Source organism: Orycteropus afer, unplaced genomic scaffold, assembly GCF_000298275.1.
Source record: "Orycteropus afer afer isolate SDZICR_OR568_19922 unplaced genomic scaffold, OryAfe1.0 scaffold00293, whole genome shotgun sequence".
NCBI lineage: Eukaryota > Metazoa > Chordata > Mammalia > Tubulidentata > Orycteropodidae > Orycteropus > Orycteropus afer.
Genome location: NW_006921880.1, coordinates 2392410 through 2414335, shown reverse-complemented (window position 1 = coordinate 2414335; position 21926 = coordinate 2392410). Strand labels below are relative to the sequence as shown.

General features: G+C 39.4%; 1 protein-coding gene across 1 annotated transcript in view; it reads right to left on the bottom strand.

The window, feature by feature from the left end:
* Nucleotides 1-1821: 1821 nt before the first annotated feature.
* EXOC6 (exocyst complex component 6) overlaps nt 1822-21926 on the bottom strand; it is a 258977-nt gene continuing 238872 nt past the window's right edge. The window contains exons 21-23 of the mRNA XM_042782364.1: nt 3059-3171; nt 2258-2269; nt 1822-1954 (exon numbers count right to left, since the gene is read on the bottom strand). Coding sequence (XP_042638298.1) covers nt 1822-1954; nt 2258-2269; nt 3059-3171 — 258 coding nt within the window. The remainder of the gene's footprint in view (nt 1955-2257; nt 2270-3058; nt 3172-21926) is intronic.

Genomic DNA, 21926 nt, shown 5'->3' with positions numbered 1-21926 from the left:
ATCCCCCGACTCCCCCGACCCCCGTCCCTTCCCTGGCCGGTCTCAGATCCATCACTTGGGGAATCCTTCAAAAGACTGTCGTCCACCGCTTTCCAAAGCTTCAGAGGCGTTCTCTGCCCGCGGGGACCGGATATCCTCGGGCGCAATCCGGGTCTCAAGGCCCGAATTTACCATTCCCTCCTTCCCTCTCAGGCACCACCCGGGAACCCCTTGTTGGCTCACACACTTGCATCTCGGGTTTTCGGTGTTCCATCCCAGGGCTCCAAACGTCCTACAGGTGGACATAAGTGTAGGGTGCCTCAACTATTGGGAAGACCAAGTGAACGCCTCCAGCCCACCACAGCTGCAGTGCTCGGCTCCTGGTGGCACCAAGGCCATGTCGCTCGGAGGACGCCTCAGCCAAAGCCAAGTGGCACCCAGGGGCCAGGGAGGGCTGGGTAAGGCACTTGAGACACCGCCACATTCCACAGTCTTCCAATAGAGCTCCCTTAACCTCCAGATTTTACTGCACCTGAAGAAGTACCTGGTTTTCCATGTGATATTTTTTAAAAATGTGAAATACTTCAGGGTAAGGGATGGTCAACACCACTCCCATCTGAATAGCTAATTTTAGTAATTTATTAATAATAATTTGCCTTTTCTGAAGCACAGTTGTTTTAAATCAGAGTTCTGAATAGACAAAACAGCAACAGATTGTCAACAACTTGCTCCATCTTTTTAATATTTCATCACAAAATCAAGAAATATACATAAAATTCTTCACACTTATTTGACAAAGTCTAAGTTTCTTCAAGCATAAATCCTGAAAATGCAGAGTGAGTAAGCATCAATACAAGGAAGAGAAAATAAGGATGAGACTTATGTTCCTAAATTTGTTCCCCAGCAACATATACAAAGGAAATGTACGTTTTTAAACTTTTTTTTTAGGTTTTCCAGAGTTCACGTGGCTTGGCTTGTTTCCACAGTGAGGAGACAGTACTGAGATCTGCTATCTGAAGAAAGTACCCTGACCCCTGTGGTAACTTCTGTGTGTAGAACATATCTCCCTTAGCACAGCTCCTCCCGAGGTGGTTTGCCCCATTAACCCTTGTATTCTCTTTTAAGCTGAACTAAAGTAAACCAAACAAATCCTAGGATGGGGTCAGCTACAAACCATATAGTTAGAAATATTAACCCTGGTGTACACAGAAACAACACTGCATCTTTAGAAAATCCAGACACCTTTTCTCATATACAGAACAATTAAGTTAATCCAACAAGTGGGTTCTTGTTGAATTTGCTTTCTGGGAGTTTTAAAAATTTGTCTTTTTCCCCATCAGAATCAGAGAACTTAGAAATTTTAGGTACTTAAATCATACTGAGATGAAAATAAAAACTAAGAGTCAGAAAATGAGAGCGAAACACCCTTATATCATACATGACTGCATTCCAAAGCCAGACACTGGTGGAAAAACAATCATTCAAATCTAAATAGAAAACAAAACAAAAAACAACTTATAAGTACAGGCATACTTTTTTTAAAAAAATGTATTTACAATCAGTTTCATAACAATTATTGACTTGATTTATATATTAGTTTAGCTTTTTTTCCCCCAAAAGTAAAAAAATTATCACAGTTTACATATATAAAATAGTATTCAATTATTTAAAAATCCATACAAATGAATTTATTACTGTTTCTTGTTTAAGCCCTCATCGGTATCTTTTCTCTACTGTAATTTTTAATTCTGCAAACAAATTTCTATATTGTGATCAGCGCTTGTCAGTGGTCAATGTTGACTTGGTTTTGGTTGGTGTCTCTGAATGCAAGCGATGTGAAGTCTATGTATGCTGGGACATACCATTCACCAAGCTTCTCAGCTGTTTCACGACTGTCTCTATCAACTTTTGTTTGTCTCGATCATTCTTCCTGAACTGAGCAAATATATTGTTCTTTTTGCTAGTATCCTTCATCCTAGAAACATATGTGAATAAAGCAGCTTAGTAAAAGGAAATTTAAAGCTGTGCCATCACAAGTACAGTATCTTGACATGCTCTGAATTTTATCACACTGATTCTATCTTTGGAAAATATACTTCAAAGGAAATAAGTACTAATAAATTTACAGATACAGTAACTGTACAAAAATTAGCAGCAATTTAAAACAATCTATTATAAAGTGGTGTTTTTGTATTGGTATGTAAGCCTAAAATATGTAAGTTTTCTAATGTCACACTATTTTCTAGTATCATTCTATAAAGTATACTAAAATACATACCCTCTATGGACTCTGCAAATCACATTCACAGCAAGACAAGGTGAAAGAAAAATAACATTAGAAAATTTAAGACAGTCTTTTTTTTTTTTTTAGCCTCTGTGGTGTTTCATGGCACTGTAAAACAAATTTATATTTATTTTAAACAGTTCCTTTTGTCCTGTCAAATACACTACAAATATTTTTAAATGTGAGAAAATAATATACACTTTTACTTCAATAATGAAAACTTTAATAATGATACTTAAAATGAAACATTACCAAGTGAAGAGAAAATCTGCCACCTAAAGAGAGGGAAAAGTAACACCTAAATTTGCGTTTTTAGTTGCATAAGTTGTATCAGCAAATGTCCTGTCATTTTTACTTTTTTACTTTCCAAATCACATGCTTCTCTACCTGCAAAGAGTCCAAGCCCCTAATGGCAGGATTTAGACAGCATTGCCAATTCCTGGCCACATTTTACAGAATACCTTCTTTCCTGCATTATAAAAAAATGTTAAGAGCACCAATTCTCACTTATATCTTCTGTAAACATCTCTCTAAGGACAATTAAACCTGCTATTCAGAATACAATAGGAAAAATGTTCTGTTCATATCAATGTAAACAGCAATCACATATAAAACCACACCAACCCTGAAGGGCAAGAAAGAAAAGGGGCTTATTTTTCGGTCATTAAAATGGACTGAGCTTTTAAGCTCCATTTAGCCATTTATCTTTTGATGGAAATCCCTGGTTCTTCAATTTGTCACTGAAACAAAAAATGCTACAATGTTATACAAAAAAAGTTTTCAAAATATACTCACTTCTCCAAAAGAGTAAGAGCTGCGCTTGGATTCACCCGCAGGTATTTAGAAGCCGGCTGTCCATAATCAGCTAGGTAAGTAGACCAATCCCAAACCATAAACAGGTCAAGGAGCTGTGGAAGATGCAGGACACTGTTAAACCACCTTTTGATTACTGGCCCGCAGCTAATACATAAACCAGGTATATGCTATTCTTTATCCGTTTCAATATGAAAAGCTTCTTAGGTGGAACAGAAGAAATTCATTTTTAAAACTTCATTCATTGCACTTCACAACCAAACCAGTATCCACTAGCTTTTTACTTTTTAAACGACAAAGGGTTACTTTCTAATAAAATATTAGATTGCATTTTCAAATAATCATAAAATTATGAAAACACTTAGTTTATATTAACACTTCTACAGATGTAGCAGATCAGTGAGTAAGCACCAGCCCGCCCGTGCTTACCTTGCTCCCGGAGACCTGGTCCCTCTCGGGAGGGTAAGAGGGAGCCGTCTGAGCACTAGTGACTGGGTTTTACCCCTCAGCACGCTCGGCATTTCTCAAACTAAAAGAACTGAAGAAAAAATTGAAGCCTCGAGTTGCAATAGTGAGAGATTCTATGGGCAAGATATTGAATGATGCAGGAAACATCAAGAGAAGATGGCAGGAATACACAGAGTCACTGTACCAAAAAGAACAGCTTGATCTTCATCCATTTCAGGAAGTGGCATATGATCTAGAACCAATGGTAATGAAGGAAGAAGTCAAAGCTGCAATGAAAGAACTGGCGAAGAACAAGGCTTCGGGAATTGATGGCATACCGATTGAGATATTTCAACAAACAGATGCCCCATTGGAGGCACTCACTCAGTTATGCCAAGAGATTTGGAGGACAGCTACCTGGCCAACTGACTGGAAGAGATCCATATTTGTGCCCATTCCAAAGAAAGGTGATCCCACAGAATGTGGAAATTATAGAACAATATCATTAATATCACATGCAAGTAAGATCTTACTGAAGATAATTCAGAAACGTTTGCAGCAGTATATTGACAGAGAACTTCCAGAGGTTCAAGCTGGATTCAGAAGAGGGCGTGGAACAAGGGATATCATAGCTGTTGTCAGATGGATCTTGGCTCAAGGCAGGGAATACCAGAAAGATGTTTACTTGTGTTTTATTGACTATGCAAAGGCATTTGATTGTGTGGATCATGACAAATTATGGACAACATTGAGAAGAATGGGAATCCCCGAGCACTTGATTGTACTCATGAGGAATCTGTACCTTGACCAGGAGGCTGTCGTTCAAACAGAACAAGGGGACACTACATGGTTTAAAATCAAGAAGGGAGTGCATCAGGGTTGTATTCTGTCTCCACACTTATTCAATCTATATGCTGAGCAAATAATCCGAGAAGCTGGACTATATGAAGAAAAACGTGGTATCAGGATTGGAGGAAGAATCATTAACAACCTGAGATATGCAGACGATACAACTTTGCTTGCTGAAAGTGAGGATGACTTAAGGCACCTACTGATGAAGGTTGAAGAATACAGTCTGCAGTATGGATTACATCTCAACATAAAGAAAACAAAAATCCTCACAACTGGAACAATGAGCAGCATCACAATAAATGGAGAGAAGATTGAGGTTGTCAAGGAATTCACGTTGCTTGGTTCTACAATCGATGCCAACGGAAGCAGCAGTCAGGACGTTAGACGACGTGTAGCATTGGGAAAGTCAACTGCGAAGGAACTGTTTCAAGTGCTGAGGAGCAAGGATATCTCCTTGAGGACTAAGGTGCGCCTGACACAAGCCATGATATTTCCAATCGCCTGGTATGCATGTGAGAGCTGGACAATGAATAAGGAAAACCGAAGAAGAGTTGATGCTTTTGAGTTGTGGTGCTGGCGGAGAATGCTGAAAGTCCCATGGACTGCTAAAAGAACTAACAGATCTGTCCTGGAGGAAGTGCAGCCAGAATGCTCCTTGGAAGCAAGAATGGCCAGACTTCGTCTCACCTATTTTGGTCATGTTGTAAGAAGGGACCATTCCCTGGAGAAGGATGTCATGCTTGGTAGGGTGGAGGGTCGACGAAAGAGGGGGAGGCCTTCAACGAGATGGATTGACACGGTGGCTGCGATGATGGGCTCAAGTATAGCAGGGATTGTGGGGCTGGCGCGGGATCGGGCAGTGTTTCATTCTGCTGTGCATGGGGTCGCTATGAGTCGGAAACGACTCGACAGCACTTAACAACAACAACAACAACAGATGTAGCCAGACTTATCTTTATACATTAGTCAGTCTACCAAGATTTAGTTGAGAAGGGTTTGTTGCTACTAACTGTATGGAGAATTTTAAAGAACTAATACTGACCCATTTTTCTTAGAGTAGGTATGTTTACCTTCCAAACAACACTTTTGCACCTAGACATTTCCCAAAGTAACTAAAACCAAAAGCCAGATAATCTCAAGTGCATTAAACCATCTGTGCTGGGTCTCCCTGCCGATAGAGCCTTAGTAGCATTAAGAAATGATGGCTTCAGGATTCAGCCTGTTAACTTGAGGTGACCATTTTGTATAAACAAACAACAACAAAGAGAAACCCGCTTGTTTTCCATGGTGTCTTAAAACTGACTATTTGCTTTATAATCTCCAGTTAGAACTGTTGTCAAATATGGAAGTAATCTTTTAAAAGCAATGCCATCCCTATACCAAAACACCAAACTCCTTATCTAACTTTAAAACCCTAATCCCCTTTAAGACATTTTAAACCAACTTCCTATCCCCGTTTGAATTGTTCAGAAAGCTAAATGCTTTACTTACTACCTTCCTTCTGTTTTTATATTATTCTTTCTTTCTGTTGTAACTCACTTGGTAACTGAAGAGTCTATTGGTTTTGCTTTCAAGTGAAGGAAGCATTTGCGTTTACTGAGAGGCTGGGGCAGCTGCCCCACTGACTCTGAGAAGGACAAAACTTCCCTTTGCAATTAAAACCACCTAAAGAAAGGTTACAAAAATTTGATTAATTTTAAAAAAATAATTAAGATTACAAGAAACTAGCTCTTCCTTAGGAAGGTAAGGGACTTGTTTGTGTCTTTCCACATGTAATTTACAGCTGTTACTTTCTTGTAAAAGAAAATAATTCTGTAGAATATTCTATAATGAAAATATTGACTACTATTTTATTTCAGATAAGTTAACATTCTAAGCTACACCGAAAGCTGCAACACTAGTACAGAAATACCCTGACACAATGTTAAAGATTATACAGGTATCCCCCGCTTTTTGGAAGTTCACTTTACACCACTTTGCTTTTTACAAAAAACCTACATTAGTATAAGCTCTGGTGGTGTAATGCCTAAGGCATTTGACTGCTAACCAGAAGGCTGGCTGTTCAAACCCACCAGCCACCTCCTTGGAAGGAAGACTGGGCCTTGGAAACCCAAGGAGGGGTCGCCATGGGTCAGATCTGACTCGATGGCAGTGCGTTTGATTTGGTTTGGTTACATTAGTACATGTTTTAGCTAATCTAAAAGCAAAAATCCTCTTCTAATTTCAATTGTTTAACCTAAAGAAATTGGAAGAGGATTTTTGCTTTCATGAAAAAAGCTGAAGAGTGAAACTATCATTCAGCATTTGTATTGCAGGAAGTCGTTAAAGATGCACTGTACATACATTATTTCTATTTTATACAGGCTGTGTATTTATCACATCATTCTAGCTTTTACTATGATGTTAGCATTATTTTAGGTCTCATTGCTTCTTCACTTTATGTTCTTTCGGCTTTCGGGTTTCATAGCAATGCTCAACTTTCAGGTAACAGGGGAAACTGTACTGTTTGGAAAAAACAGGGAGGGAGCTTATTTAATGTTTGTGTAATTTTTGACTATGTTTGGCAACAAGTACATTTTTCCCTCCTGGAGGAGAAAAAGTTACCTTCATACCCTCTGATGGTGAGAACGTAGTTTCTTTGGAAGGCAGTTTTGCAGTATGTATTTACAAAGCCTCTGAAAATGACCATTTCCTTGGACTAGTAATCCCACTTCTAGGACTAGATCTTCAGGAAACATTAACAAATGTAGACAAACATTTATGCATAAAGATATTAACTTGAAAAATGTTTTTGTGTTATCAAAAAACTGAAAACAACCTAAATTCTCAATATTAAGAGAATGGTTAAGTAGTGAGGAATACATAGGATGAAAATGTTGCAGCCATTAAAATTAATGACTGCAAGAATTTTAAATAACTTGGAAAGATGCTTAAGACAAATGTTACTACTTCAACTACATAAAAACCCATCGAAAAAGAAAATTTGAGATAATGTTAATAATGGTTAAGTGTATGGTGAGATTATGGCTATTTTTTTTTTTCCCTAATATTCCACAATGGCGTGTATTAACAGTTAGAAATAAAGTTTATATATTTATATATTAAAATAAATTTCAATAAGGAACACCCCTCAGATAGGTGTTAGCAAAAGCTTCTTTTGAAGTGGTTTCTTTTTCAGGTTTATGTATGTATTTGCACATGCATGTGCTCACACAAAGTCAACAGAAAGTAACCAGTTAATACACTGGCTATACTCTCTCTTCCTATTCAGAAAGCAAATGAAAGAGAAAGGAGCCTTAAAATGAGGCTTTTCCCATCTTGGGTTGATCTACTCCCAGGTAGGAAAGGAAGAGCCCACTTAATGAATTAAACACTTACACCAACTCTAACTATGAATACAGAATTGGCTCTTCAGCAGCACAAAAACAGACTTTTCTCTACAAAAAAATACTATCCTTATACCTTTCATATACGGTCAGGTATTCATATGGAAATCTCTTATCACTAGAAATTACAGGGACCACAAAAATCTAACCTACCTGTCCACATACAGCCAAATCTATGTGATTTCATATTTATAGTAATACTTCGTAGAGATACATATATGTACAGTTAACATGTGGGTATCTGTGGATCTACATAAATTTGGCACATTAATGTACTATGGAAACGCACTGCCAATGTGGATCAAAGAGCCAAGGATCTAGATAAGATTCATTTACTCATTTAATAAATATTGACTGCCCATCTGTAATATGCTGTGTCAGACACCAGAGACATGGTAGTGAATGACACAATGTCCCTTTTCTCAAAGAGCTTACGTTATAAGTAGGGAGGCAGACAGTTATAAGGAACCAAATTACACTTTGATATTAACATTAAGAAATTATGAAGGAGGAAAAAATCTATTCACATAATCTAGAAATTTAATTATGGTATCAGTTTAATATTGAGCAACACAGAAATCACTGATTTTGTAGGAGCTGGTAATTATTTGCTCATTATTCTCAGCCCACGAATCAAGTGACTGGATGCTTGAGCACCATTTCAGTGTCTATACCCTCAGGATACATGGATGTGGGAGAGAGAAAGAAGGGGCCAATGAGCTTGCTGCTCTCATATTCCGATTTTCTGTTTCCATGTGTTTAGAGATTTTTCAAATGAGTAACACTGCTTGCTGTCATGAATAAAAGAAGCAAACTCACAAAGCTATTCAGGCAAACTGATAAAGCATATCCAACACAGTATAACCACTCAGTGCAAATAACTGATTGACTCATGATGCCAGACCACTATTTCAAGTCTACCTGGACACTTTTCCTTAGGCTTCATAAGTACAAAAAATGATCACACAACAGACTACTTGGATTTATGTGGCTCCTTGGTGAAACAGGCCAATGTTGGCCTGCAGGCAAATAGCCAGCAGTTGACTTCCCTCCATCTTTCCCTGGGTTTTTATTGGGGCCCTGGTGACAAGGATAGAGTCCTTCATGATAAAGGATTCAGTCTAATGTTAACTGACTTAAATGATCTTCCTAGAGAGAGCAGAACCAGTATTTCTCAATGGTCTACTAGTGTACCTCAGAACTCATCCACAACAATTAGATGGTCCTTTTTCACTTTTCAAAATAAAAGACTGAGACTTATTCCTGGGTCCCACCCTACATTACAAGGAGCTCTGGTGGCACAGTGCCTAAGGCATTTGACTGCTAAGCAGAAGGTTGGTGGTTCAAACCCATCAGCCACTCCGCAGAAGGGAGACTGGACACTCTCCTTCCGTCAAGATTTACTGCCTCGGAAACCCAATGGGGGTCGCTGTGAGTTGGAATCGACTCGATGGCAGTGGGTTTTACCTTACATGACAGATTTTTATGGACAGACCACATTTCCATAGGCTGTTAACCCATGCCCACTCTGACCAGGCAGTACAATCCCTAGACTGACTAACCCAGTTGCCACTGAGTAGCTGCTGAATCATGGCAACCCTGTGTGTGTATAGTACAGCTGCACTCCATGGGGCGTTCACGGCTGTGACCTTTGGAAGAAGATCTCTGGGCCCTTCTGCTGAGGCACCTTGGGGTGGGTTCAAACCACCAATCTTCCAGTTGGGAGCTGAGCGCCTAACCACCTGCACCACTAGGCGCTCCAGTCTTTGACTAGGATGTCCTAGAAAGGGCATGTCAAGCCAGAGTGTGGCAGGAAAGGAAGAGAGAACTGGGCTGCTCCCAGGTACAACCACTGACACTCACTTTCACGCTCTTCTTCCACAGTAACAGCCTTGATGAGTGCCTCACCCTGTGAACCCTCTCACACACAGTTCAGGGTTCACAGGATGCACTATGTTCTTACTATTAAAAACTAAATTATGCATAACTCCAGCTCTCTATCTTAAGTTCTGCTTCCTTTAAATGGCAGTATACAAGTGATACCTTTATAAGAAATGAAACCTCTTTCAGTCTTAAAAATAAATGGTGAGACATAGCTTCAACAGGTGAATGAATTTATTAGTTAACACATATACCTGAAGTTCACAGATGTAGAGCAAACATGAACAAAACCAGAAATCTCCCTAGATCATCCAGAAGCAATTTTATAATTACTTATTAAAGGATAAAATCAGGCATATTATAATGAGAAATTGGTATTAAGGTCTATAAATGGGTTTGTTCCAAAAGTCAAGTCAAGTAATTCCACCTTAAATCCTTTTGGGAAGTAAGCAAAGCATAGATCATATAAAAATGAACAACAAACAGTGCCCCTCAGTTCCATGTCATCATGATTTATAAGATTATCTGAAATTAGGATCCTGACTTTTCTTTTTGCCAAGGATTCAAAACTTCCTTCATAACTAATCTTCTAGCATAAAGTGGATTTATGCCAATATTTGTAAATGAGTTGTGAATTTCACTTCCTCAGCATTCCCTGTGTGTGTCCAGCAAACAAAAAGAACAGCTTAAAGGAAGAAATGGTTAGATGGGTGGTCCCACTTATATGCTCAAAGTAGTTGAATCACTTAAGAAAAGGAATCACTGAAGAATCCGTTTGTGTCAACACATTTAGCTTGCTGACAGTTTCCCATCCTATAGTCTCGTTCTTTTTCTACACCCGAGAAACGTGGGGTCTCAGACCTGTTGAGATCACTTTGTGTGACTTACATAGTAAATCCAGGGAGACTTAAAAACATTCTGGGACACTCTTGAAGTGACTTTTTGCCTTTGTAAAAGCGAACCCAGGGTCCCAGGCCATCTTTTCCTTCAATCTGGTTTAGCTTCCTTTGTTTTAGGTCTTCTGGGTTTTGCTTTTGAAGCACCTCAGGAGCTTCAAAACAGGAGATAAATAAAGTTAAGCCAATTTCAAGAGAAAAGCAACTGGGGATACCAGGTCTGCTTTTGTAGATGTGAACACTGACCTGGGGGCTCAGGGTCAGACTTCGTCCCCCAAGTTCCCTTTTCCAAACACCAAATCCACCTGGGACCTCAGAGTTGCTTTGCAGATTCCAAAAGCAAACCAGGAGATCATTTTTCCTTTGCCAAAAAAACAAAGGCTAGGCAAGGGTGCCTAGAGTGCTTCAGAAATTTAAACAACAACAAAAATTCTAAACCCTAACACAGCTTTAGGAAAGAAAGACTTGTCCTTCAAACAAATCCGGAGTAATTAAGCACTGGGGATTCAAGGAAAATGGGTCTTAGCAAATTAGCCACAACTGAGGAGGGATGGGGGAAGGAAATCCAAGCCCCTTTTCTCACTAGATGTGGAAATCAAACGATGAGGTCCGTATGATTTGTAAAGTGCTTGCCTCCCCTTCCTTTTCTAGCCATCTGAAAACACTGTATTTGGAAACTCCACATGTAGCACAGAAGAGGATTTTAAGCAGCAACCAGATGAGACCTGGGTAAAAACTTCAAGGAAGCAAAAGAGAATTGTTTTGCTCACCTCATATTTTACCCCTGAGTATTAATTGATATGCCTCACTCCTCACCCAAGGCTGCCATCTTCCAAGTGTGCCATTTGCTAAACCTGCTCACAGTCAGCCTTTCTGTTCACACTCTGCATGAGGATCAGGAGTGAGCTTGGGCACTTTTCAAATCACTTCAATCTGGTGAAGTGCGCACAGCAGAAGGGGAGTGTTCTTAAAGCACCTCGGATGGGAAGCTATGTGTGATCCTAGGTAACCGCCAGGTGGGGGGTGGTTTGGAATTTAGAATTGTTTTGGTCACAACTATGGCTAAAAAGGCATACCAATAAATATATATATGCATTTCTGTGTTTATTAAAATTAATTTTATCAAAGTAACACATGGTTAATAATCAAATAGGTTAATAATCAAATGGAAACCAACAGCCTGCAGCTCTACCTTCTCCATTGTCAGAAGAAATCACTTAAGACTTGCGTTTTTAATTCTGGTAATTACTTCCATTTCTCTACCTATGCTGATTTTTCTCATTTTTGACAGTTTACAAAGCAATCTTATGTAAAGTATCTACTATGATCCTCAATACATTCTTAACAACTCTCCAACTTACAAGTTAACTTTACTAGTTAATTGAAATGTTGTTGTCATTAGCTATCATTCGTTGGCCCCCAACTCTTGCTTTCTTTTAACTGCAGTATACATATAGATAACAAAACATCTGCCATTGCAACAATTTTCTCATGTGCAATTCAGTGATCATTAATTATGTTCATTATGTTGTTCAACCACCATGCTTAACCATTCCTGAATGTTTCCATCATCCTTAACAGCAGCTCAGTGTTACCTTAAGCATTGTGTCTTCCTTCTACCTACCCTCACCCCATCATGTTAAAAATCCACTGCCACCGAGTCAGTTCGGACTCATATGACCCTAGAGGACAAACAGAACTGCCCCACAGGGTTTAATCGTTACAGAAGTAGACTACCACCTATTTCTCCCTGCAGCGGCTGGTGAGTCTGAACTGATGACCGTTCAGTTGTTGTTGTTGTTGTTGGCTGCCAAGAAATCACCCTTGTGTCACCAGGGCTCCTTCTGCTACTGCTGGTACTGAATTTTGATCTCTTTACATCTGGCTCTTCTAGATATTTGATATAAGTGGGATCATACAATATTTGTCCTTTTGTGACTGACTTATTTCACTCAGCATGTTTTCAAGATTCACCATGTTGTAGCATGTATCAGGATTTCATTACTATTTATGGAATAATATTCTGTTATATGGATGTATGATATTTTGTTTATTCATTCATAGTCAATGGGATATTTAGTTTGTTTCCACTTTGGCTATTATGAATAAGCTGCTATAAACATTCATGTACAAGTTTTTGTGTGGACATACATGTTTTAATCTTTTGGTTTTAAGCCTAGGAGTAGAATTTGTTACAGTAATTTTTAACAGGATCTTTTAGTAACATGAACACATTAGTATCTTATGTAGTTGAATTTAAAAATAATTCTTTTGGCAACTAGGGCTTAAAACAGCTCTGGTGGCATAGTGCCTAAGGCACTTGACTGCTAACCAGAAGGCTGGCATTTCAAACCCACCAGCCACTCCTCGGAAGGAAGGTTGGGCAATCTACTCCTGTAGTGATACTGCCTTGGAAACCCAAGGAGGGGTCACTATGAGTCAGATCTGACTCAACGGCAGTGAGTTTGGTTTGGTTTGGATTATGTATTTAAATCCAAATAACAATAAATATATGACTAAAGTCTCCTGAAAGTTCTTTATGAATACAGAAAAAATGTTAACAAACTCCTGTCAAGAATTTTTAAAAAAAATCCTTCACTTCTGAGAAACAAAAACCTAAAGAACATTTCAGATAGTTTTCTCCAGTAGATTTACCTCAAATAGCTGAATGTGATTTAGGTTTTCTAACACCTTTATAAGCACTTTTATTTATATATGCTTGTTTTTCTTCAGTATGAGAGTACCTAGTTCAGCTTCCTGATACTGCAAGGTGCGTCATCTCAGGAGTCCCTAGGTGGCAGAAACGGTTAGGCGTGAGCACCCATCCAGAAGCGCCTCAGAAGACAGGCCTGGCGGTCTGCTCCTGAAAGGTCACAGCCATGCAAACTCTCTGGGGCACAGTTCTCCTCTGACTCACATGGGGTTGCTATGATCTGGAATCAACTCGATGGAATTAACAACAGTAAGTCACCTACTTACCCAAATTAGAAATCTGCATTCAGTCTGCTTTGACTTCTTCCTCTCTCATAATTCTTGCATCTAACTTAATGCCATAATGTATCAATTTAACTTTCTTAATATTTCTTGAGTTCATTGGCTTCCTACTGTCCATCCCATGCTACTGTCCTAATTCAGACATAACGATCCCTCCCCTGGAGTCTTTGGTCTTCCACTCCATTTCTCTTTTCCAGTACTCCAGATCCATCAACCTCCACCTTTCTGCCAGAGAGATGCAGATAAATGATGAATCTGAACCCATCACTCCCTTATTTACATTGATGTTCACTCAATGTTTATTCAAAGGCTTCCCAACTCCTACAAGATGAAGTTCAAATTCCTTAACATGCACGCAAAGCTATGCACCTTACCCAGGTCAACGTTTTTTGCTTCCTTTTCTGCCTTGCAACTTAAGTTCTAAGCAGGGAACTACTCATACTTTCCTAATAAGCCACTAGGTTTTTCACCCTCAGGACAGCGTTATTCTCTTCCCAGTGCAGCGTCTCCTTCCCCGCTTTCTTCACTCAGCTAACTCTTACTTATTCTACAAAACTTAATTCTGAATTTATCACTTTCAGGGAGCCACCCCTGACCTCTTTAGCTCTGTTAGCTGTTCTTCTTTTCAGACCTCATAATACCCTCTGCATCTCTATCACAGTATTTTTTACCCTTATATTGATACTATGGATTAATATGTCTGTTTATTCACTAAATAATTAATTATTAATAATTTATTTTTTTAGTTTGGGTGACTCATGGTTACCCTAGCCCTTGTCTTTTTCCAATATCCCAATAGTTGAAGTGCCTTTTCTTCCTAAGAATGCACTCTGTAAACACTTCAAACCGGTGACTGTTTTGCTTAATACTTATATTTTCACATTTGATCCAGTACCTGGTACACAGTAGGCAACAAGTCAGTATTTGTTGAGATGAATTGCATCTGGTACCTTTGTTGTTGTTGTTGTTACGTGCTGTCAAGTCGGATCTGACTCATAGTGACCCCTCCTTGGGTTTCCAAGCAGTAAACTACGGAAGTAGATTGCCTGATCTTCCTTCCGAGGAGTGGCTGGTGGGTTTGAACTGTCAGCCTTCTGGTTAGCAGTCAAATGCTTTAGGCACTATGCCACCAGAGCTCCTTTTCCTTTTCCTGTTATCTTTAGACACCAAGTTTTATAAGTCTATACTGAACCCAAGGAGCTCTGGCAGCACTGTGGTTAAAGCATTGGGCTGCTACAGTGTAGTAATTACTTAGTGTGGCTTTCTACCCATAAGTCACTGTAAACTCAGTGGTGGAATGAGCAACTGAGGAGCTCCTGATTGTAAATATTATCCACCTGGGTTATTTCTGTTGGGCGTGGCACAACACAATGTTCTGGGAGGTTCCCACTCTCTCTCACATGCTTAGAGTTCTGATGCTATGATTGGCTAGTTTGGCCACTCTGCCGGGCTCAAAAGAAGGCCTCCTAGAGGCAGAACTCTCTCTGACTGCTGGTTGAGGAAGACGTGCTGCTGCAAGAGACACGGCTCCTGAGACACACATTGCTGAAAGAGACAGGGGCCCCTGAAAGAGACTGTGAGAGACTGTTGGCTGAGGGGCGGTGGGCTGGGAGAGAGGCTGAGCATTTTTCCTGAACTCGAATTGTTGCCTGTGGTGCTTCCCTAACAAACCCCATAATCTGTAAGCTCTGTGTGGCCACTGCAGCGTATTAGCGAACCCAGGAGAGAGGTGTTGGGTGTGGGAGGAACGGTTGGAGAAAGGGCAGGAGGGAGGCAGCATGTCTGGCCTGGCAGGAATAGGCCTTGGGTTATTGATGATGACTCTGTCTTCCTCTTGTGGGATTAGCGGTCAGAACATGTGGCCTCCTTGCCCTTTTTGCAGCTGCTAACCAAAAGGTTGGCAGTTCAAACCCTCCAGCTGCTTGGGGGAGAAAGATGAGGCAGTCTGCTTCCATAAGGAGTTACAGCCATGGAAACCCTATGGGGCAGTTCTACAGGGTTTCTATGAGTCAGGATCAACTTGATGGCAGTTTTTTTTTTTTTTTTTCCCCATACTGAACCCACATCTTACTTATTAATAGCATGGTTATGTTATCATTTGTTTCACATGTAACCTTTTAATAATGAAGACATCTCTGAATTTCTAGTAATGTCTTATAATTATTCTGAAAGTCAGGTTAGTCTATTGATTGATTTAATTTGTGCTACAGAATATGCTAAAATATCTCACAACCTATGCTCTTTTCCTGAGATTACCTTTATAAACTGGTGATGCCACTACTAAAACAAACAAACAAAAAACCCCAAACTTGTTGATTTTGACTCAAAACAACCATATTAGACAGGGCAGAACTGCCTCATAGGGTTTTCTGTAATCTTTACAGAAGTAGTCTACCGTATCTGTCTCCCATAGAGTAGCTGGTGGGTTTGAACCACCCATGTTCTGGTTATCAGCTGAGTGCTTAACCACTGCACCATGAGGGCTCTGATGCCACCATTAAACATCTTAAAATAAACATTCCTGGGCCATTTGTTTAGTTTTCTGTTCAGATTCATTGTATCATCTGCTACACTTACATAACAGTTAGTTATGTAAGGACTTCACTAATGAAACTCAAAGACTTCCAATACTAAAGAAATCAAACCTTGAACCTCATGATAAGTGTTCAGTAGACTTTCTCCCTGATGAGTCATTTTGCTTCACTGAAGCTGTGAGGTAAGTAACAAGATCTGCTTGTATGCATCGACTTTGGAAGAACTCAAGCAACAAAGGAAAACAATATGGATTATCCAATGAAGACAAGCGACATGCCAACATGTCTATATTCTAGGATAGCAGTGACTTGAATGAACGAAGCTAGAATAGGTTGGGGTTTCGTTATGTACTCCTTACAGTACAATTGCTAAGAAGAACAGGAAGGAAATAACTACTTTTCAAAATTGGAAAAAGTCTGAGTATGTATCCCTCATCCTCATGATTGTGATTAATAAGGTAAATGTAAACCTGGAGGATCTAATGGCTAGATTAATTCAATAAACTCAGTCACATGTTTCATTCTAAAATGTTAGTAGGTAAAATAATTTATATTATTTATAATTTGCCATTAGTTATAAACACTGATTTCTGGATTTATTTTTTATTTTTTAAGTTAAACTGAAAACTAAATACTTAGACCACAGAGGCATCTATTATTTAGGATGGAACTCAGGCCATGAGAAAATGAAACAACTGAAGACCACTGAATCCCAACTGCCTCAGGAGGAAAGGAAGGATGGTTTCTGTGGCAGTATCTTAGCAGGTGACAGAAAAAGTAGAGACTCCAGTATAGTCCTTGCAAGAAATCTTTGATGAAGTGGCAAACTAAATTTCACACTCATGTCTCTTTATAGAGATAAGGTCTCAGTTTTATGTCTTAAATAGAGATAAGGTCTCAGTTTTGTGTCTTAAAGTATAAATAAAGATGCGCTACCATTTTACACTGGATTCCTAAAGGAATGCGAAGCTAGTTAGACTACCACACTTGGCATGATGGAAATCCATCTCTGCAATCTCTACTGAAAACAAAGAATATTATAATATTTAGTTGAGTATTTGTACTTAAAGGGGCTTATATCCTCAATCATTTTCTTTCAAATAACATAAGACACTGAAATATGTCGTCAAATAATTAAAAAGATAACGTACTTAGTTTACTGTAAATGTCCTTTCTAGAATCTAAAAGGCATTTCGCTTATGCTAGACAATTCATTAACCCCTAATTATCCAGTTACTTACATCCCTGATTGTATATGTAATTACTTTTTGTCAGGTATAGTAATTTGCTCTATAAAACATGTCAGGACTTGCAGCTTAGTCTGTTTCAACAGATAAATGTGGTCTTCCCACAGCCTCAAGGCATTAATTAAATAGCCGGCAGTTATCAGACAAGAAGGAGGCTGTTTCACTAAGGCAGAAATTCACAGCATGTAGTCAGGGCTTACACTGGGGGCCCTGATGCTTGCCCCAGTGTTAGTTACAGCTTTCTGAGAGTAACAGGGAGAACACTGTGACGTTCTGACTGATACAGGTATCCACATGAACTTCAAAATGGGCAAAAGATGGACATTAAGATGCAGCTTACTTAAAAAGAAGCTATTGGTAAATGGCTACTGACATCATAGCTTCACTACCAGATACAGCAGTAAATTACAAAAAGAGAAATTGAATAAAAACAGCAGGAGATGGGCTTATTTTCTTGGGAAGATAAATGCAGCCACTGGAATTAAATGGATTGTGATCTAAGTCCTACAATGCTTCTTTTATGATGTGAATCTGCACTATGGGCGTGCAAAAAGAAATCCCTACCTGACCTCTGGATAACCTAAACAGGAAATCAGGACATTTCTAAGGAAAATAGGCTGTGTCATCCTGTTACCATAATTGTTTCCATTTACACTCTGCATAAACATCTTACACTAGGTCATCAGAAAAAACTCAAGCCATAGCGTCTCTTCTTTGTAATACATACAAACAGTGCCTGGCCTAGTGCCCTCAACACAGTTGAGGAGGTAAAGTCTGTTGATGATAATTAAGAGGAGGACAAAGGGTGGGAAAAGAGAAGGATAACAAACAGGTAAGAAAGTTGGAAGCATTCTTTAAGTATTTACAGATTGGTTGAAAATTAATAAATTATTAAAAATTAGAATTTAACTTTTAGTAAGAATCTGGGGTCAACAGGTTATTCAATTTTAAGGAAAGACTCAACAACAAAGTACAATTTATGTGTCAGCACTTTTAAAAGAACATTTAAAAAATATCTGATATTTAGTTTTAGTGTTTCAGAATGTTAGAAAATGGTTCCAAGCTCCTTCCTGATTGTCTCACCTAATTATACTGGATGGGTATCATTTGCTTATCTGATAATAATTTCACTTGAAAAAAAGTAAAACATGTAAGGAATAAGGTTCCTCTTGACATCAATAATGTACTTACGTTTGTATCATATGAAATTCTCTCCCAACTTGAGTTTTTTAAAAAAATCAAGTCATTTTCATTTCAATTTATCATTTAAGGGAGTTGTAAACTTGAGATCTCAAGTTCTGTGAAATGAGAGGACTGTGTTCACATGTGACAAGCACCATATTTGATATCAGCAATGAAAAGACGATGATCCAGTTCTTGCATTCCAGGAGTTCCAAAGTGTAATGAGATACTCACACAGACATATTGAAAAACTAATGTGCTGACCACACTGGTAGAGATATGTATAGATTATTATTATTAGAGTCTTAAATCTTGCTAGGGGTTGGAAGTAAACCCAAAAAGGCATCTCAGTTGGTACCCAAACTAAGCATTATAAAGGAGCTAGTCAAGGGAAGGGGAATAGTATTTCAAGTAGGTGAAACAACATAAGAAAAGGCACTAACAGAAACAGCACTTGTGCTTATAGGGAATGTCATGCACTTTAGTGTTGATAAAGTGAAATAGGAGGAAGTGAGTAGTACAAGACAGGCTGGAGAAGGGGTAGAGGCCAGATCATAAGCTGGACAATGAATAAGGAAGACTAATGAAGAATTGGGAGCTCTGGTAGCATAGTGGCTAAGACACTTGCCTGCTAACCAGACGGCTGGCAGTTCAAACACACCAGCCACTCCTCAGAAGGAAGGTTGGGCAATCCTACTTCCGTAGTGATACTGCCTCAGAAACCCAAGGAGGGGTCGCTATGAGTCGGGGTCGACTCGACGGCACATAACAACAACAACAATAACAACAATGAAGAATTAATGCCTTTGAATTATGGTGTTAGCAAAGAATACTGAAAATACCATGGAATGCCAGAAGAACAAACAAATCTATCCTGGAAGAAGTGCAGTCAGAATGCTCCCTGGAAATAAGAATGGCAAGACTTTGTCTCACCTCCTTTGGACATGTGGTCAGAAGGGATCATTCCCTGGAGAAGGATATCATGCTTGGTAAAGTAGTGGGTCAGCGAAAAAGGGGAAGGCCTTCAACAAGATGGATTGGCACAGTGGCTGCCACAACGGGCTCAAGCATAGCAAGGACTGGGAGCATGGCACAGGACCAGGCAGTGCTTCATTCTGTTGTACAAAGGGTTTTAAGAGTTGGAGTCAACACAACAGCACCTAACAGCATACCTTGTTTGGAACACTGGGTAGCCACGGAAAGGTGTTAAATAAGGGAACTGACGTGATCAGATTCACTATTTACATAGGTAACTTCAGCAGCTCTGTGAGGAATGACATTGAAAATAAAACTAAAGGCAGGGAAAATAATCAGGAGACTGCTGACAATCTTGGCATACACTGGGCCAGATACGTAGCTGGGAGGGAGGGAAGAGGACAGGTTTGAGATATATTCAGGAGAAAAAATTCTTAGGACATGGTGATTGGTTAGATGTGGGACCTTACAGAGTGGTGCCACCAACTGAAATAAAGAACCCGGGAACATGTAATTTGAGAATAAGAGAAAATGATGTTTTGTGGCCACATATACAGTATAAGACATACATCCCAAGGGGAATGGGGAATGTCTACCAAGCAACTGGATGTGCATCTGAGCAGTTTGTGCCAGAGAGACAAAGATATGATGACAGTGTATGAGCTCACCCAGATAAAGTACACAAAGTGTTCTAAGGGCTGAAACTTCAGGGACATCAACATTCAGAGATGGGGAAAAGAGGACACAAAGGAAGAATATTCCCAGAGGTTAAAAGCTTTAGAAGAAGAGAGAATTTTAAAGAGGAAGTGATCAACATTATCAAATGCAGTAGAAAGAACCAGTGAGATAAAGGATTTAAAAAATCTATTGGTAAAAAAAACATTAATTGGCTTTCCCTGATGACCTAATTGGATACCGTTTTAGGAGAGTGGCAAAGAAGATGGTAGTGGATTAAGGAATAAGTAGAATTCCAGATGAGGAAATAAGGATAATCAATTATAAATCATTATTTTAAGGAATCTGGAAACAAAGGAGAGAAAAGAGACTAGAAATAGCTAGAATGAGACTATAGAAGATTTTCTTTCTTTCTTTTTTTCTTCAATAGGAAAGATTTGAGTGTGGTTTTAGGCTAAGGTTGTTAGGAAACTGATAAGGCAGAGGAAAAGTAGATGAATAATGGAAAAAAAAAAATCTCCTAGAAAAGATAAGGTCAAGGACAGAGGAAGATCAAGCCTTGATTAGAAAGGTTACCAATTGTCTGGGTCTGAGAGAAAGGTAGTGAGGAGGGGGGTAAATCTAGATAAACTTTGACTGCAAACAAACTGATGGTGATAGAGATGAATGACATGAACTTCAAAGGGGCTGGAGCTTTCACTCTAGAGTGGAAGAACAAGAGTCTATAAATAGAAGCAAGGAACCAGGAGAACACCAGTTGCTGATTCACACTGTGCAGGCTGTGAAAAAATGCACAGCTACCACTAGAGAGGGCTGCAGGGTTAGCACAGCCTCAGAAATCTATGACAAGGAGATGAAGAAAACATTCTACTCAACAGTTGACCCTGGTAGCGTAGTGCCTAAGGCACTTGACTGCTAACCAGAAGGCTGGTGGTTCAAACCCACCAGCCACTCCTCGGAAGGAAGGTTGGGCAATCCTACTTCCGTAGTGATACTGCCTCGGAAACCCAAGGAGGGGTCGCTATGAGTCGGGGCGACTCGACGGCACATAACAACAACAACAGTTGAAGCTGTAGGGCCATTTACACTGGAATGAGGGTGTTCAAGGGCACAGTGTAAAATGACTAGAAGAAGTAAAAACATTACAGAGTAAACAGAACAATGAGAGAATGAGACAGAAAAAAGGTTAGGAGGTGATATGAGTCGGGGTCGACTCGACGGCACATAACAACAACAACAACAGTTGAAGCTGTAGGGCCATTTACACTGGAATGAGGGTGTTCAAGGGCACAGTGTAAAATGACTAGAAGAAGTAAAAACATTACAGAGTAAACAGAACAATGAGAGAATGAGACAGAAAAAAGGTTAGGAGGTGAGAGTTTTGAAAGAGCAGAGAAGCCTCTATCTACCTGGGTATCAAAAGACATCTGGAATGGCAGCAAAGGCCCTGGTCAAGGGGAGAATTTTTAGGAGGCTGGGACCAGTGTTTAGATGTTTATTGAAGTCCCTACCAATTCTCAAGTTTCAGGATTTTATGAACACAAAAATCACTGAATCACACACTGAAGGTAATTGGCAGATGTTGTGACATTTAAGAACAAAAAGAACTATAAATGGTAAAACACTCTGGGGTCTAAATTGTCACCTAACATTAAGTACTAAGCATTATAATGGTATCTAAGAATGAAATTTAGGCAATAATGCCAAAGGCACTTGACTGCTAACCAGAAGGCTGGCGGTTCAAACTCACCAGCCACTCCAAAGAAGGACGGTTGGGCAAT